The sequence below is a fragment of the Rhipicephalus microplus genome, chromosome 8 (assembly GCF_043290135.1).
Source record: "Rhipicephalus microplus isolate Deutch F79 chromosome 8, USDA_Rmic, whole genome shotgun sequence".
NCBI lineage: Eukaryota > Metazoa > Arthropoda > Arachnida > Ixodida > Ixodidae > Rhipicephalus > Rhipicephalus microplus.
Genome location: NC_134707.1, coordinates 43424291 through 43441938, shown reverse-complemented (window position 1 = coordinate 43441938; position 17648 = coordinate 43424291). Strand labels below are relative to the sequence as shown.

Below are 17648 nucleotides of genomic sequence, written 5' to 3'. Positions count from 1 at the left end.
AACGATGTTTGCTTTCTCTTTTGAGGGATTTGCGTGACCAGTTCGTGATACCATTACGGCTTTGCACACCAACAAATCCTGTAGCCTCGTATGTCAGGAACATTGTATACAGTAACAGAAAACCTGAAGGTGTCGGTAATTACGTGAAAATTTGGGTACGTTAGTGATGCGCTACTCAGACAATGAAGATATGAAGAACAACGCTCTTTAATTAGAGCTAGTTTGCTTACAACTATTTCAAAACTATGGCAATGCGTAAAGGTGCCACCAATAGCGCTCACCAAGAAAACGTTAAACTATATTACCAAAACTTGGGTATGTAACTGTTAATGCCTCCTCTGCATACTTTGCTGATCTGTCCTATTGTTTTTTGTTTAATGCGTGCTTTCATCATTTTTGCCGCTTATGTATAACGATTTCTATAGAAAATAGATTCTCTTCAAGTCAGTGACTTGTTCGTCTTTTTCATTGTCATCGCCTTGGTAGTCGCACTGTGCTTCAGTAGGATGTCTAATAAAGTTAGAAAGGTCAATACTTCCTCGGTGTGGTATTTCATTTTGCTGATGACTTGCCTCGAAACACGGTAGCCCTCGTACTGAAGAAACTTGAGGAACTCCTGCGCCCGGTCTCTGTTCTTGTGCTTTTCGCGATCGGTGAGCAGGTCGTATGGCACCAGCTGCGCGTGTATGCCGCCACCTGGATGCACAAAAACCACAAAAGAGGACATTGTGGCATAAAGTTACAAAAAAAACCCTCAAGTTCAATACACCGTTAGGAATTCAGAAAGAAGGATAGTAAGGTCTACGCGAAACAACCTTAATAACCTACCCACAGCGTCCAGCTCTTCTTTCATTTTCTTGGCCCAGATGTCGTGTGTGTTCTCAGCCAGGCGCTCCGACATTGTCTGAAAAAATGACCAAATAATATCAATTCAACTCTAACCTATATTACATGGCACTTATTCATCAATAAGAATGCTTAGATAAGAACAAAAAATGATCGCTTTCAGGTGGCCTTGTCAACATTGTTAGTCAGCTAATGTCTTCACTTTCTTTACTTTTATAAGCAGGGAGGAAGAAAGACCTGTGAAAATGTACCCGCTCTATAACCACCGGTGGCACATACGCGCTCAAGAGCGGGTATGTGCCCCAGGTGTTGCCAGAAGGGAGATGGAGGTACTTGGACTGTTCACTAGATGGACGCACGAACAGACAGACTAGTAGACAGACGGACGGATAGATAGGCGCGCGGACTTACAAACAGATGGACGCACGAATGGACAGACAGACGGACGGACGGACTCACGGACGGACGCATGAATAGACGGATGGTCGCATGGATGGACGGAAGCTAGAACTAACGGACAGTCGGAAGCACGGAGGACGGGCGGATGCAGGATTCACCCCACTCATCAGCATTCCCTCCGAGGATATACTGTGATTTTTTTTCTTTAGAATGATGAATGGGAGGAGTTGGTGCTTTTTTAATGGCACCGGATACTTCATCAATGGTTACTCCCCCCTACAGCACCTTGGGCTACTCTCCTCGTCGTAAGAGATACTCAATTCACCGACGTTTTTTTTTTTTTTTTTTTCAACAGGCCAGCCTCTTCACAGACGCGAACGTTGTGGAAGTGAAATTGAACAGCGTATCAGGAAATCAAATTTCTGTTCACGGCTAAACATTGAACACTTTAATGACTTTTTACGTCTGTTGTGCAGGCCTACGTGCTCAGCTTTGGGTGCACGTTAAAGAACCCCAGGTAATCGAAATTTTCAGATCCCTCCACAACAGCATCTACTAATCTTATGTTGGTTTTTGGACGTTAAACCCCACATAGCAATCAACGTATGTTGGTGAGTATCATTGATATGTGGGGTTTAGCGTCCCAAAACCACCATATAATTATGAGAGACGCTGTAGTGGAGGTCTCCGGAAATTTCGACCACCTTGAGTTCATTCATTGTGCACCCAAATCTGAGCACACGGGCCTACAACATTTCCGCCTCCATCGGAAATGCAGCCGCTGCAGCCGGGATGTGATCCCTCAACGTGCGGGTCAGCAGCCGAGTATTTTAGCCACTAGACCACCGCGGCGGGGCGTTATTATCCTTCATGTAGATATTTGCGGTTTGCTATAACTTTTCAACACCGAAAATTATCATTGGAACAGATCGCAGTGTTATCACGTAGCTTTCACTGTGAAATTGTCAACTTGTGACACTCGCATTACATAAAAAGATGCTCTCTATCCCGGTTCTACAAGTCATTGTCTATTTGCGGGATTAACCTCATTGTCTCCGAAAACCCTTACTTCCTTATATTCTGTGAGATCCCCGCCATCTCCGCTTCATACAAGTCAGTTCTCTCTTTCAGATAATTGCGACACCTGCCCTATACAGTAAGTGGTCACATGTAGATGCATTTATTTGTAGCATTGTGGCTAAAAAAAAATTTAAAAATACTTTGTTGTTTTATTTCTATTATATATAATTGTCCTGTCTAAAGCGTGCACGTAAGAGGAATGGATCTTCTAATCGTCTGGTAATTTCTCTACGCTGATGTGTAATAAACCTATATTGTTTGCTTCCACATGATTTAAAGCGACCTTATAACCTTTAACTCCAGGAGAGAAGAGTGCAATGGTCGTGTTCTATATATGATTTTTGTGCATAACAACACACATAAATACTGCATAGGAATAATACGGAAACTAGCTTTTTGATCTTCTCACCATCATATCTTTGTTGAGAGTCAGCGTCGACATGTCCACAGGTGTTGGCATGTATGCCATTGGTGACTGGGCTTGCTGCATCAAGAAAGATAGAGAAACACAAAAATTTATGTCTACGAACGTCATGACACAAACTGGGACATTATCTGCAACATTATACTTTAGTTAAAACTGTATGGCCTATAACGACAAACGTTTCACACAAAAATGGAGATATTCCTTTGCACAAAATATCAATAAAATACACTCCTAAAAAGAGAGTTAAAGGAGAGTGACGACTGCCTGACTGTCTTTGTGGCAGTCGTTGACCACCTTTTTTCCTAAGGGGAGTCACATTATTTTGAGCAGCACTATTGGACAAAATAAATGACTCCCTTGATCTAGGGGAGTCAGTGATGCGCATTTTTGAAGAGAGTCAATTGACACCCCAAAAATATCGTCGCATGTAGCGAGCTCCTTACTACCCAAAAGTAGCCGGTTCCAACTCCCTTGTTTTGGAGTGTGTGCATGAATTTTTTATATTTTTCGTACATATTGTTGCGTTATATTTTTCTATATATACTCCATGGTGTTGACCCTATATTACTGATTCCGCAACCCACCCTCGCTCTTATATGCAACAGCAATGCCGACTACCTTTGTGGTGTCCTGACTTCCTTCTTGTCTTCATTTTTACATGCCCTGCCTTTTTAGAATGAATACCTATTCCTCTTGTACTCAACCAGTTCGTCGCAAGGACCTGCCTCCCTCCCATATTCGCAGTTGCCCTCTCAGCTCTCCTGGTTTGAATTAGAGGAGAGCGCATGAAGCACGAACGCAAAATTTCTAAGTGGGTGAGTTACAGCGCTGCAGGAGAGATTTACACTTGTCCAAACGCCAGTGTGAGCACACACTTTGGGTTTACAGTTTCTTTTATCACTGTAAATTTCCATCCTCCCCTTTCAATCATTTTTTAAATTTTATGTAAAGTAGCCTAAAGCTTGTGTATGATACGCACATCTAAACTAGGTTTCTTATTTGTGGTACTTGTGATTTCAAAACTGCAATGCACTGAAAAAAGATTTTACACATCCTCGCTTAGCGTATGCGTAATTATTCTCCAAAATACATGGTACAAGGCACATAATCTATCTTCAAAATTCTCCACGCAGCTCCTCAATTCCTCTGCATCTCATGGCTGCTTAATATATTTCTGAATATTTCGCTGTCATGGTTCCAGCTATTGCCACAGTGCTTCAGTCGACTTTTTAAAAGCTTTCCTCATACGCCAAACGTAACACCCTTTCTCCATTTTAAAAAGCATATGGTTATAAGTTATTCATCCGTTCATTCATACTGGTAGCACCGAGAATTTTGTTTAAAACAAAAAATTGTAGCTTATGAAGCCAAAGTATTATATGAAGTTCACTGAAAATAAAGAGGTGACCCTCAAAGATAAATTCCTCTATTACACTACGGAAGTAATAAAATGGCTGAGATTTTTAATATTGAATAACTATAAAAGTAAGAATACTCACAGCCGCAATGGGAGCGCTTGAACGCTGTGATGAATCACTCAGCTCTAGTTTCCAACCAAATGCCAAGAGAGCCTTAAGCAGCTCCCGGATAGGGTCACGGTAGCGTTCCTTTTCCTGTGCAGTACGGAAAATTTTAGATATAGGTTTAATACATGTCTTTCTTTCATGAACGTGAAGCGTAACCTTAGAAACGCATCATAAATAATGCAAATAATTAGCAACAAATCATTTCTAAAACCCAATTTTAGTAAGTGCAACGAAGAATTTCACACTGAGCTCGCTTCAAATGATTGAAGTCATAATTGGGGAGTGTCTTGAATGCAAACTTTCGAAAAGCAAACTTCGCATGCAAGGGTCTTGGTGAGATCCCCTCTCAAAACCTACAATCAAGTGACACTCTTTGTTTTACCTCTGCTGATTAGATTGTTACTGAAATTATGTATCCTGCTCATTACCCTTATTGTCGTCTCGAGTCCTCCTAATTTACCATCCGCTATTTGCCGAACTTACAATACTATCAACAGCTCAAGACAAGATTAATGTAGTCATTCATAATGGCAAGATAACTCGCTTGTCACTTACGTAGTCGGTGAGCAAATTGTATGGCTTCAGCCTCGGGTGCGTCTTGGCTTCGTCATTCCAGCGTTCTCCATACTGCCAACCTCGCTCCAGCTGAAAGTAGAAAATTCATGTTTGTGAAATGTGATCAGTGCCGTATTTTTCTCCCACAAACGTGCGACTCCTACGGTTGGAGCTCAGAAAGCACGTAAACGTGGCCGAGCATGTTTGAGTGCAATCAATGAAAGAGTCGGAGGAAAAAGTTTATTAGTGAGAAAGGAAAGCTGTTCTCATCTTGCGAATGAAAGATGTGCTAATAGATTACGCGAAACTTTTTATCATACATGTAGTGCATAAATGCGAATGCTAAACAGAGAGAGAATGCTGAATACATTCCAAACGCCTGACACGCTTGACACAGGAGCCCATGAAAGGGTAGAAATCTTGTAATATGAAGTACAAAATGAGATAGAGGACTCAGAAGTATAACGTTCATAAGCAGAAGGTAGCAAAGTGGTTGGAAGCATTACTCTCACACGCAACAATCTATGTGCATTTTTAAAATTTGTTGGCACTCTTTCTATTGAACAACAGAAACATAAATTAGACTGATTCTTGCGAGTGCTGACATATTTTAAAATAAATGCAGTTCAATAAGAGCGCCATACGAGGCACACAAAGTAACGCTAATCGCTTGGTCTAATCATTTTCAGAAACCTCAAAGTGCGTATGAGATTATTAATAAAGTCGATAACCAAACAAACCTTTCGCATCGCCCAGGCATCGTGGAAGTGCTCCGAGAATCGTTGCACAATGTTGTTCAAGTCTTGACTCAGCTGAATTCTAGGTAATCATTTAGGAGAGAAAAGTGAAACAGCATAATAAACTTATAATATAACGTCCATGAACAAGTGCTCTTCCATGTACAAGACTACAAAAATGCGAACAGCATGATGCAATGTTTTCAACACGCTCTGACCAGGGCGGCAATAAAAGAATGCTATGTGGTTGTTTACGATTTCACAGATCACTCCAGCGGCTACAACCGTTTGAATATAAATGCGAAACAGCAAAAAATTTAGATACCACTTGAAAGCGTCTGTCTCGATCTTCACTATAGAGGAACATACTTCGACCACGAGGCCTTGTAATTACTCAAAAACCAAGTTATAGCGGTCACGTGAAGCCAAGGCTAATAACCGATATCTTTAATTACGCCTTAGTAAGAATGTCTTAGTAAAATGTTACGCCTTAGTAAAAAAGTTGCGATGGCGCAAATCATTTTATACATTTTTTTTCCTCCAATAGCCAGCCCTTTGGTTTCCCCTTTGTGTAGGCTTAATATTTATCACTTGCCCACCACTGCCATGAGTTGCTGAAACGTTTTTCGAATGCGTTTTTCAATTGTTAATTTATCACCCTGTACATACTGTGCAGCGTCTGTATATCAGAAATAGTTCAGGATAACAGGAATATCAGGTATATCAGATATCACGTATACCAGTATATATCAGTATATATCAGTATATATCAGTATATATCAGTATATATCAATATATCTGTATATCAGGATATATCAGTATCAGATATCAGGCATATCCGGTGTATCAGCTATTAGGAATATGAGGTATATCAGGAATAGTTCAGGGGAGTTCAAGCGGCAAGGTTTGAAATGATTGCGATATCTCAGTAAGACTATATCATGCAAGATGGGCTGATCATGTGCTCTCAACTCAGAACGAGCTGTGAGTGGTGAGAGTAAGTGAATCCAAACAAGTAGTATTTCCGTTACTTGGAGTCCGACTAAGTTCGGCTGGGAAAATTCTTTGTGAATAGGAGTCCTAGTGTGTCCGGTTGACGAAAGTATTGGTGAATCTGAGTATGAGTGAGTCTGAATGGCGATATTTACTTCATGAGCGAGTCAGAGTGAGCTTGACATTTTGGCTGACTCATGATATACGCACCCTGAAGTGTTCACTGGTTCGGGAACGTAGGGCCCCGATGTTGTGTTCTGCTTGGACCAGTCCTCCTCGTGTCCCTCGCTCAGGGAATAATCCGGTGGCAGGGCACAGGCTATGGCTGTCAGACACGGCAGTGCTTTGCTGAACAGTTCTGGGTCGTACTCCTGTGAAATCGGTGCGAATACGGGCTGAATATAACGAATACACCATTTCTTGAAATTTAATCGAGTACCTGGTATCTTTTTACCAGTGAGCACTTTTAATGGATAACAATGGCTGCAAAGTTAAAATAGAAATCCATTTTCGGAGACTAACCATTTTGGAAAGGGAGTCGAAAATGTTGGTGAAGAGAAGCATGGTGAGCCGTCGCTCTTCCTCCGACGCCGTTCCATAAGCACCCTGACCACCGCTGGCGCTGTAGTAGCTCTTGCACCGTTCGTAGTGCAGAGTCAGCAGCTGCAGATTCATAAGACAAACTCTATTTAGAATACAATGGTTTTGAACATAGGGACCGTTCATTTTTATCGCATGACAAACGCATAAAGATCATTAAATGAAGTGCGCTCTTTTTTAGTCTTTTCTGACGTTGCACTCACTGTATTACAGCGTACAGTACTGCAACAGTACAGACAACCTGCAGATCTCTCTCATATATAACCTAACAAATGAAGTGTTTAAAGTGAAACCAACGTACCATAGACCAGTGGATGCAATTTCATCAAGTATTTTGCATATATATTGGTAAAAAATTATCAAGAACAGGATAAATGTACAGCCCAGTTCTATTTGTGAAAACTTTCTTCGAAGCAGCGATGTATTATTGTAAAGCCAAAGCACAGATTTAGAAATATTTTAATGACAATAAAGGCCGCTCTCTGCTAAATTGTGTATGCTGGTTTTCAAAATCCTTTCATTGTGTTCACAACGTTTTTTTTTTTCAATAAGAAAAAATCATACAACAGTCAAAATACGTACAAACGCAAACTATATTGCATCCTAGCGTTGTTAATTTTCGATAATGTTAAATGATAGTACTAACCTCAATCATGTTTTATCAAGAATTACAATTATTAAAATTATATAGAAGTTTGAGTGTGGTCACTCCACACAATGTGTTGGTTCGAATCGTTGATTCCCAAATATTTGCACACCAGGGTGATAAATTGTGTGGTGGTCCAACGTCTCACATCACTTCCTTTCTCGGCAGAGAATGGCTCATCTAAAGTTAGTATTTCCCCCTCTGTTTTCTGAAGTACCGACGAGCTTCATCGAAAAATATCATTGACTGACGCTCGATTTCGGTAGCCATCACCGTCCTAACCATATTGTAGCACCTAGTTTTTAACATACTGAAAGACACCCTTGTTCTAAAATGACAAGTATTTGTTGGAAGGAGAAAGGAACGATGCGTTAGCATATTCTTTATTAAAAGTACATGGCTAAATATAATTAGATGCACGTGGCTTTGTGAATTGTCCTTGTTGGAAAGGAAATGACGGAAAACGCCCGATTTGTGTGAAAAGGGCATGGAGTGGAGGTAGTTGTCGGTTACTTAAAAGGGGAAAATCAAAGAGCTATAAACGCAGCTGGAGCTAATATGCTGCAGATGCCACACCATCATTGCACAATTTTTCCTTCGCAAAAGTAGGGGTTGCCCAGGAGTCAAGCACTAGTAGATATAACTATTTCATGAATTTCACTCACGCAACGCGAACAATATGAAGCACATAAATCTCACTACATAAGGCAACTTACGTTAAAAATATTGAAGGAAGTTGTCTCTTGCGAACACTAATGAAAATTCACATTCAGGCACTCACCCTCAGGGCAACCGCAGTGTACTCCGTGATCACCGAGACATCCACCGTGAGTTTACGCAGCAGCCTCAGGAGCATGCTCGGTTGCATCTCTCTGTGGGGATTAGAGTGTCCCATTAGTTTGCAACAACGATTCAAATGCTCTCATCTCTTGTTCGCCATCTTTCATTCGTAATCATCCTATTCATGTACCTCCCAGTTAACAGAACAAAGAGAGAGAGAAAGAGAGAGACTGAAGCTTTATTTATACAAAAGAGATAAACTTTGGAGGTCTGAAGTCAACGGCGCCGGCTGACAGCTTGTTCTCTTTTGTATCGTACTTGTACATTCTTGGTCTGAGTTGGCTAGCTGTACCTAACTGTCTATGTGCCATAGATAAAGAACCTGTCTCACAGCTGGAAGTAACCATACCGTTTATTAACGAAGTGATGACCAAATGCAGCACCATGGTGACATGACATCAATGCCTGTTGTATGGCAGCAGCCTCTTATAAACGCTTAGCACTTAGGACACTGGCTTGCCCTACATTCACAGTCTCGTCACGAGGTAATGATGGGGTCAATATAGACCTCAACAAAGGGTAACCTTGCTGAATACCAAAACAGAATAAGCCACCGAAACCTCAAATAATATAAATGTCAAAAATAACCAGAAAATGATCCCAATGATTGATATAAAAACGCGAGAAAATGTTACTGAAACATTCGGCGGGTGCAAGCCCTGAGGTAGTAGCTGAGTCGCCCGTGCTGCGTTCTTTCTCGGCTTTGAGCATGGGATTTTTTTTTTTTAGTGTCACATTATCGACTCTTGCTTGTGTTTGGACTCTGGATGTTTGATGAGGGCTCAAATTTGGCGTTTGTTCATATGGTCCCTCAGTTGCATTTTGAAGTTTGAAGTTTATTCACAATCGAAAGCATGCAAAATTGATTTATCCAGTGGTTGAATGGGAAGGATTATGAAAAGGCAACTGAAAGCCTGAAAATAGCCCCGACTCTGCCCTGGCCACATTATAGTGCAAACCTCTGTATATATATATATATATATATATATATATATATATATATATATATATATATATATATATATATATATATATATATTTGTGAGATATAACAGACAGCAATGCCAAGGAATGTACAGGGGAAGTTATTAAAACCAATGGAATGTAAATAAGAAGAAAGAAAAGTGGATGAAAAAATTACCAACTGTGACCAGGAACCGAACCTACGACCTTCGATTTACGCGTTCGATGCTCTAACCACTGAGCTATCACAGCGGCCCTCCCTCCATCCACTTTTTTGGGTTTATCTGTGAATTTAGAAGTAGGAGCGACAGTCAGCGCCATCTATAAGCCAAACAACGAGTGTGAAAACACTCTTATGCGCATGTTTGGCGTCACGTAGCACGTGAACTTATTATGAGCGGGCAGCTGATTAATTGTCCCTCTTATACAACCTAAACACACCAAGTCTGCCAGTACGAGACCCTCGTTCAATGAAATAAGGGAAAGAAGTGTATACCTAAGGGCTCGTTTTTCCGTGTTTTAACACAATATTAATGAGATATAACAGACAGTATTGCCAAGGAATGTACAGGGGAAGTTATTAAAACCAATGGAATGTAAATAAGAAGAAAGAAAAGTGGATGAAAAAATTACCAACTGTGAGCAGGAATCGAACCTACGACCTTCGAATTACGCGTTCGATGCTCTAACCACTGAGCTATCACAGCGGCCCTCCCTGTCATGTCACTCCATTAATATTGTGTTAAAACACGGAAAAACGAGCCCTTAGGTATACACTTCTTTTCCTTATTTCATTGAACGAGGGTCTCGTACTGGCAGACTTGGTGTGTTTAGGTTGTATAAGAGGGACAATTAATCAGCTGCCCGCTCATAATAAGTTCACGTGCTACGTGACGCCAAACATGCGCATAAGAGTGTTTTCACTCTCGTTGTTTGGCTTATAGATGGCGCTGACTGTCGCTCCTACTTCTAAATTCACAGATAAACCCAAAAAAGTGGATGGAGGGAGGGCCGCTGTGATAGCTCAGTGCTTAGAGCATCGAACGCGTAATTCGAAGGTCGTAGGTTCGATTCCTGCTCACAGTTGGTAATTTTTTCATCCACTTTTCTTTCTTCTTATTTACATTCTATTGGTTTTAATAACTTCCCCTGTACATTCCTTGGCATTACTGTCTGTTATATCTCATTAATATTGTGTTAAAACACGGAAAAACGAGCCCTTAGGTATACACTTCTTTCCCTTATTTCATTGAACGAGGGTCTCGTACTGGCAGACTTGGTGTGTTTAGGTTGTATAAGAGGGACAATTAATCAGCTGCCCGCTCATAATAAGTTCACGTGCTACGTGACGCCAAACATGCGCATAAGAGTGTTTTCACACTCGTTGTTTGGCTTATAGATGGCGCTGACTGTCGCTCCTACTTCTAAATTCACAGATAAACCCAAAAAAGTGGATGGAGGGAGGGCCGCTGTGATAGCTCAGTGGTTAGAGCATCGAACGCGTAATTCGAAGGTCGTAGGTTCGATTCCTGCTCACAGTTGGTAATTTTTTCATCCACTTTTCTTTCTTCTTATTTACATTCCATTGGTTTTAATAACTTCCCCTGTACATTCCTTTTCATTACTGTCTGTTATATCTCATTAATATTGTGTTAAAACACGGAAAAACGAGCCCTTAGGTATACACTTCTTTCCCTTATATATATATATATATATATATATATATATATATATATATATATAAGGCATAAACCTGTATGAATATAGACGAACAATATTCTGTGAAAATTTATTGCGCACGCCCACCGCAGCCCTTATTTTCTTTTTATTTTTTGTGTACCCAATTCATGATATTCTCATTGTTTGAGATTAAATTCGTGTCACTAGTGGCGACGGCACTTCCCATGTGAAGATGAAAGGTTAGCCCCGCACCTTGGCTTAATCGGCATGTAATTTGTGACTGGCATTCGTAGGTGGCTTCAATGTTTCTTATCCCTTAAGCTTTTTTTTGATATCGGAGGTTCAGTAGACTTTCTCATTATTGCGTATTACTGTCCTCGGGTGTATCACTAGAAGACAGGTGTACAACGCCATGCGTCCAAATGCTATCGTGGCTTTGGTATTGAAACCCGAAACTATATTATTACTGCAATCGCATTGGCAGCTGCCATAACTGACCTGGTGAGTGCCACAAGGAAGTCTGACACCTTCTCACGCTGTCCTTTAGTGAGAATCTTGACCTTCGAGAGTCGGTAGACAGTGTGCAATGTTGCATCCAGCAAGCTGGCGTAGTTCTCGGCATCGGTGAAGTAGTGGTGGTACTGGATCAGCATGGGCAGCACCGAGTTGCCGATGTAGCGGTTCAGGGCCAGCGCCATGTCACTCTCCGTGCTGTCCGTCTATGGAGAGGGGCGTAAGGGCAAGACGAATCATTCCACAACTGTTAAGTGACTTCACAATTAGTCAACAGATACATGGTCACTTTCTGGTGCTATATGAAAGGACTACTGAAGCACAGTGGTACTGGAAATTCCTACCGAGTTGCACAATAGCCAGGAGATGGAGCTGTCGTAGTGCTAAGCAAAAAGAAAACAGCATATGCTGCGGGAGTGCCTGCCCGGCACAGTACAGACACACTAACACAACGACCCTTTCGTCGAAGCTCCATGAGGCTCTGCAGAGCCCCGCTCTTGATGACCAAGCATGGGCGACCCTGCACACCCGTGAGGCGGCGTCGAGGCAAGCCCTTGACGTCTCCTCATGGGAGGCCTAGGCCCGGCAACCTAAACCTGCAGGTTTCTTATAATGCAGTTGATTCGTACTCCTCCACGGAGTGAATGATAATGAGTGGGCGAAGCGCTGGAGGGTTTCATCGCTGAACCGCGGAACCATTCGCGAATATCGCCCACTCCATCATCAAAGACGTGACAAACCATGTATATACTTATACATGAAATTTTATTATTGATAGGTGGTAGCTATACGTCACTTTCGTTATAACGGAGGTGACGTATAGCTACCACTCCATCCTCCTGACGTATAGCTTCCGTTCCGACCTCCTTTGTTATAACGGCTTTATGGTGGATCGATAATGGGGCGTAGTGGGATGTTTGCAAGGACAAAGTAGTGGGCAGTCTGCAGAGGGAAAACCATAGGCGGTCACCTATATACATACAAGAGATGGACAGACCCACGCCTTAAGAAGCTTCGCCCCTGATAAAAAGGGCAAAAGAAAGTGCGATTTGACACTTGGGTTAGTACCTGCGATGCCTTTGGCGGCATTCTTTTACCTTTAGTCACAAGGACTTCGTTGAGCAATGAGATTCCACCAGAGAACAGTTATTTGTAATTATCTTGGTGCTATTTTTATGCTCTCTGACTTCTCGGTTTCAAGTTCTGTGGAAGTTACACACGGGCATTTAACGTAGCCAGAGAGTGAGCTGTAAAATTTTCAGTCATTTTCTTGAATCATTTGAATATGGGCTTCGGCTCTAATTTTTGTTTTCCTCATTTAAAGTTATATAAGTGTGCGTACTTTTTTTTTACGTTTCAGTATTATGCTTTTTGGTATATTGTGTCATTGAACTTCGGCACTATGCCGGACATATTTCAACGTTTTGGCTAGTGAACAGGACAGATTACTGTTTGGCGGTCTGAATCAATTGCGCTAACAGAACATATGAATAATTTGCATCAAATCTACAAAATTTTCTTGCCTACATTAGTCGAATATACTGGCAAGAAATTACACGGGCAGTGTACTGAACTAGTGTCTGGATCTAAGCTTAACGCACTTAGCTAAAGAAAATTACCTTGCCAATCCTAAGCAATATAGCATATTTGGTGAATTGGTGCTTTCTTACTATAGTAAGCATAAAAGTTCACTGTATACAGTGAAATCTAGCAAAAAAAGGACAATAGGTAAAAAGAACGACGAACACACAATTAAGTACAGTTACAACTGTCAACTTCCACCAAACCACTGAAATTTATTCTCGAGAGCAGCACTACTCAACTGGGTTCTGGTTGTTTTTTCTGGTTTCCATACGCCCAGCTAAACAAAAAGCAGAAAGGATGTTACATGATCGGAAATAAAAAGGGAGGAACACGCAATACCTACTTTTTTTTGGAATTAAGGGCAAGTTTTTAGTGTCTGCCATATCCGTTCAGTTTTTTTTTTCAGTATATGCTTGCCTCGACAGTGTTTTCATCATACATCTGTGACATTTCTGCCCCACTAACTTATATCTGCAACAGAATGTTGGAGACTGGCATTTTCCCTAAGAAAATGAAGGTTGCACGTGTTACTGTCTTTCACAAAGGTGGCAGTAAAAATGACCTGAATAATTATCGACCAATATCGGTACTGCCGCCTTTTTCAAAAATCGCAGAGCGTATTATTTATAAACGATTATATGATTTTATTCAAGTTAAAAATATTATCTCGAAACACCAGTACGGCTTTCAATGTGGAAAACCAGTGGAATCTGCTCTACTGCAGGTAAAAGAAAAGATAGTAATTTTGAACAGCGATATTTTACAGTTGGAATTTTTCCTGACTTTCGAAAAGCATTGGATTCTATGAAACACCAAATCTTGTTTGATAAGCTAATGACATATGGTATCCGTGGACTGGCCCTTACATTATTAAAGAGTTACCACGAAGGCAGAATGCAATATACACAGCTTCAGGAATTAAGGTCAGACTTAGGGAAGAAAAACTTTGGGGTCCCACAGGGATCTATTTTGGGTCCTTTGCTCTTTCTTCTATATATTAATGATATTGCTAACATTTCTTTTACTCCCCCCATTGCTATGTACGCTGATGACACTAACGTTTTATTTTCTGGTCCAGATCTAAATTTATTAGAGCACCGTGCTAATATCTGGCTAAACAAACTGCATACCTGGCTTAATGTGAACGAAATAAACTTAAACGTAAAGAAAACACAGTACGAAATATTTCGTCCAAAAAATAAACCACTTCTTCATAACGTAGAATTGAGTATCAATAACGATATGATAACGCCCGTCAACTCTTGTCACTTCTTGGGAGTCGTTTTTAGGTTTGATCTCAGCTGGTCTGAGCACATAAATTATGTTCGTGCTAAGCTGTCTAGTTTTCTTGCTATGTTATACAGGCTAAAATATTTATTGCCGTTGCATGTTAGAAAACCGTTTTACTTCGCTTTTATTCATTCCCCCTTAACATATTGTCACCTAGTCTGGGGTACGTGCAACAAGACGGATGCTGAACGTGTTTCCTCTATGCAAAAAAGGAGCCTAAAAATGATTTCTTCCCATCCTTCCCCATCAGCTGACTCTCTGTATAAAAGTCTGAACGTACCATCATTCTCAGAGATATATCAGCTTTCTTTGGCAGCAATGATTTTCCGCGAATACAAACATGATCGCACCATGTTCTCAAGCAAATATCTAAACAGACAAGTGGCATATATGACCTTCGCACTATTTCATTGACGGGATCAAGACCAAGAACTAATTATGGTACCAAAACTACAGAGTATCATATTATTTCATTGCTGATTGCATATCTATCCGTAATCAAATTGGCTAATCAGAACTCAAGTATGTCTCGTTTTAAAAAACAAGTAAATCTACTTTTCCTGCCTTCTTGAAATTACAGTTATTTTTCTTCAAACCCGAAAATATGCAATTTTGTATATTTATGTAACTTTATAAAACTGTTAAACCTGAACAATGTAAACTTTGTATAATTTTTGTCCTAATGTGTTTTTTACTGTTCGTTTTTTGTTTATATAAGTTGTGCAATGAGCATTGTACTTATTTTTCTGATTTTTCTCCTGGCTGTCCGACGTGTAATTCCGGGGTGAAGGCCTCATAAGAAGACATACGAGTCTCCTTTTGCCTTGCCTCGTGGACATATATCGTGTCATGTAACTATGTCCGAAATAAACTGAAACTAAACTAAACATGTCAGCCCATTTCGTCAATCACATACAAGCATTACACTTATTTATCTGTTTGACGAGACGCTAACACGCTGCATTTTCTCATTCAAACATCGCTGGTCCTCACCCGGTCAAGCATGGTGGCTGCTCTGAGGTCAGGCAAAAAGCCATCCTCAAGAAGACGGAAGAATGTCTCTTGCGTCTCCAAACCGTAGACACGCTCCAGGAACATAACGATGGACTGCTTGTGGTTAGGCTGTAGGCCAGGCGGGAGATCACTCTTTGGGGCTGCACGAAATTTGGCAAGTTTGATTTGGTATTGAGAAAAACTATTTCTTTTGTGCACACTACTTTTCCGCCTAAATTACTTAGAAGATTGTAACCGAATTACCGTTAAGCAGAGAATATCTCATAGCAAATATTCGTTTACGACCCGTGAAACTGCACTTCAAACAAACAAGCCACGTTCACTCGCATTGCTCCTGCTGTTAAGTAGATTTGTTTTTTTTGTATTTTAAGGTTAAGGTCAAGGTTAAGGATGTTGTAGGTAGTCGGCGGATCTAGCCTTGCATAGTTTGCTGGCAATCGACCCGCCCGGTTTCTTCTTTGCTGATTGTAGCTAATGTCCTTTGTTTGTTTATAACCAAGCACGAGCAGGCTCTTAAAGTAAAAATTCGTCCATAGTGCGACGTAAGCCTGTATAAGACGGCGGCCTCAGTGCTATTCCAAATGCAATATTGTGCTGGTACTCTACCTAGCTGCACTATACCTCAAACATAATTGTCACTTATCACCAGTCACATGCGAGATCTGTAGCATTCAAAAATTTCAACGCCAGCGTCATTCTTCAAACTTTCATATGTAGTAGAATCTCAGTCGAGATCAATAGTGGCTGCACTTTTTTGAAGCACTTTTGAACATTTTTTTTTTGCCTTTGGGAACTTGCGAACAAATTTTGCACACTAGAAACTCCATTATGCATACTCAATTACATTGCATATATTTATGTATGATTTTTATATCGTGATGCCTTATTTACAGCTAGCCCACAGCGCTACAGTTCTGTTTCGAAAATCAACTTGAAGAAAAGAAAATAGACCTCCCGTTCATTTTAATAGGCTTCTTTTTCATTTACACTACGGTGAAACAACTCAAAAAAATATACGAGGCAACAAATAAATGTCGTCGAACAAGTGTAGGCAGAATGTTGGACGACTCTGAATATATGCCGATATAATGGTTAATCATTACGATAAACTGCTAAGAAAGCACTTTTGAGGGCACGACAGTTTTTCTCCTTATTTACATGCATAACGGCATTTTAAAGCTGTACAGTATGGAATTGTAGCAAAATAAATCCGCTATTTTGATACCGGCGCTGCAGGAGCACTCATAGTTTACACTCGCCCCGCCGTGGTGGTCTAGTGGCTAAGGTACTCGTCTGCTGACCCGCAGGGCGCGGGTTCGAATCCCGGCTGCGGCGGCTGCATTTCCGATAGAGGCGGAAATGTTGTAAACCCGTGTGCTCAGATTTGGGTGCACGTTAAAGAACCCCAGGTGGTCTAAATTTCCGGAACCCTCCACTACGGCGTCTCTCATAATCATAGAGTGGTTTTGGGACGTTAAACCCCACATATCAATCAATCAATAGTTTACACTCATCTTACTCTCTTGTTTTACCTATCACGTAATTAACTTAATATATTACTGCCCTTCGTGACAACAGTGGGTGGAACCGCTCAGTTCTGTCGGCATTTAATGCAACGAAATCACGGTGTCAATTAAAAGAAGCCAAATTGGACTTGCGATTCACAGTACAACGTTTTAAATATCGAAAGTAGCTGTTGACGTTTTCAAAGCACTCCTCTTAGGCTGGTATACTTTAAATTTACATATCTAAGGCGATGCTGAATTTATTTGTTACGGACGAATATAGCATATAGTTCAATTTTAAAATTCATTCTAAAGAAATTGCTGTGGTTCTGTGAGAACAAACGACCGGGATTTTTAAGCGGTCGTTTTTTTTTCGCACGAATATAAAGTACGCGAGGAGATGACTACTGCTGTATCCCAGCTGCTATAGAGCATCGACGTGTTTTTAGA

At 40.8% G+C, this 17648-nt stretch overlaps 1 protein-coding gene and 2 non-coding genes across 3 annotated transcripts in view; 1 reads left to right on the top strand and 2 right to left on the bottom strand.

Annotated features, from left to right (window-relative positions):
* RyR (Ryanodine receptor) overlaps positions 1-17648 on the bottom strand; it is a 285153-nt gene that overhangs the window by 81021 nt on the left and 186484 nt on the right. The window contains exons 59-69 of the mRNA XM_075871638.1: positions 15673-15833; positions 11791-12011; positions 8591-8681; positions 7086-7226; positions 6774-6934; positions 5574-5652; positions 4834-4923; positions 4252-4365; positions 2735-2809; positions 829-904; positions 573-696 (exon numbers count right to left, since the gene is read on the bottom strand). Coding sequence (XP_075727753.1) covers positions 573-696; positions 829-904; positions 2735-2809; positions 4252-4365; positions 4834-4923; positions 5574-5652; positions 6774-6934; positions 7086-7226; positions 8591-8681; positions 11791-12011; positions 15673-15833 — 1333 coding nt within the window. The remainder of the gene's footprint in view (positions 1-572; positions 697-828; positions 905-2734; positions 2810-4251; positions 4366-4833; positions 4924-5573; positions 5653-6773; positions 6935-7085; positions 7227-8590; positions 8682-11790; positions 12012-15672; positions 15834-17648) is intronic.
* On the bottom strand, positions 10247-10319 carry TRNAT-CGU (transfer RNA threonine (anticodon CGU)). The gene has a single exon. It is a non-coding gene; the product is annotated as a tRNA-Thr (tRNA).
* TRNAT-CGU (transfer RNA threonine (anticodon CGU)) lies at positions 11081-11153 on the top strand. The gene has a single exon. It is a non-coding gene; the product is annotated as a tRNA-Thr (tRNA).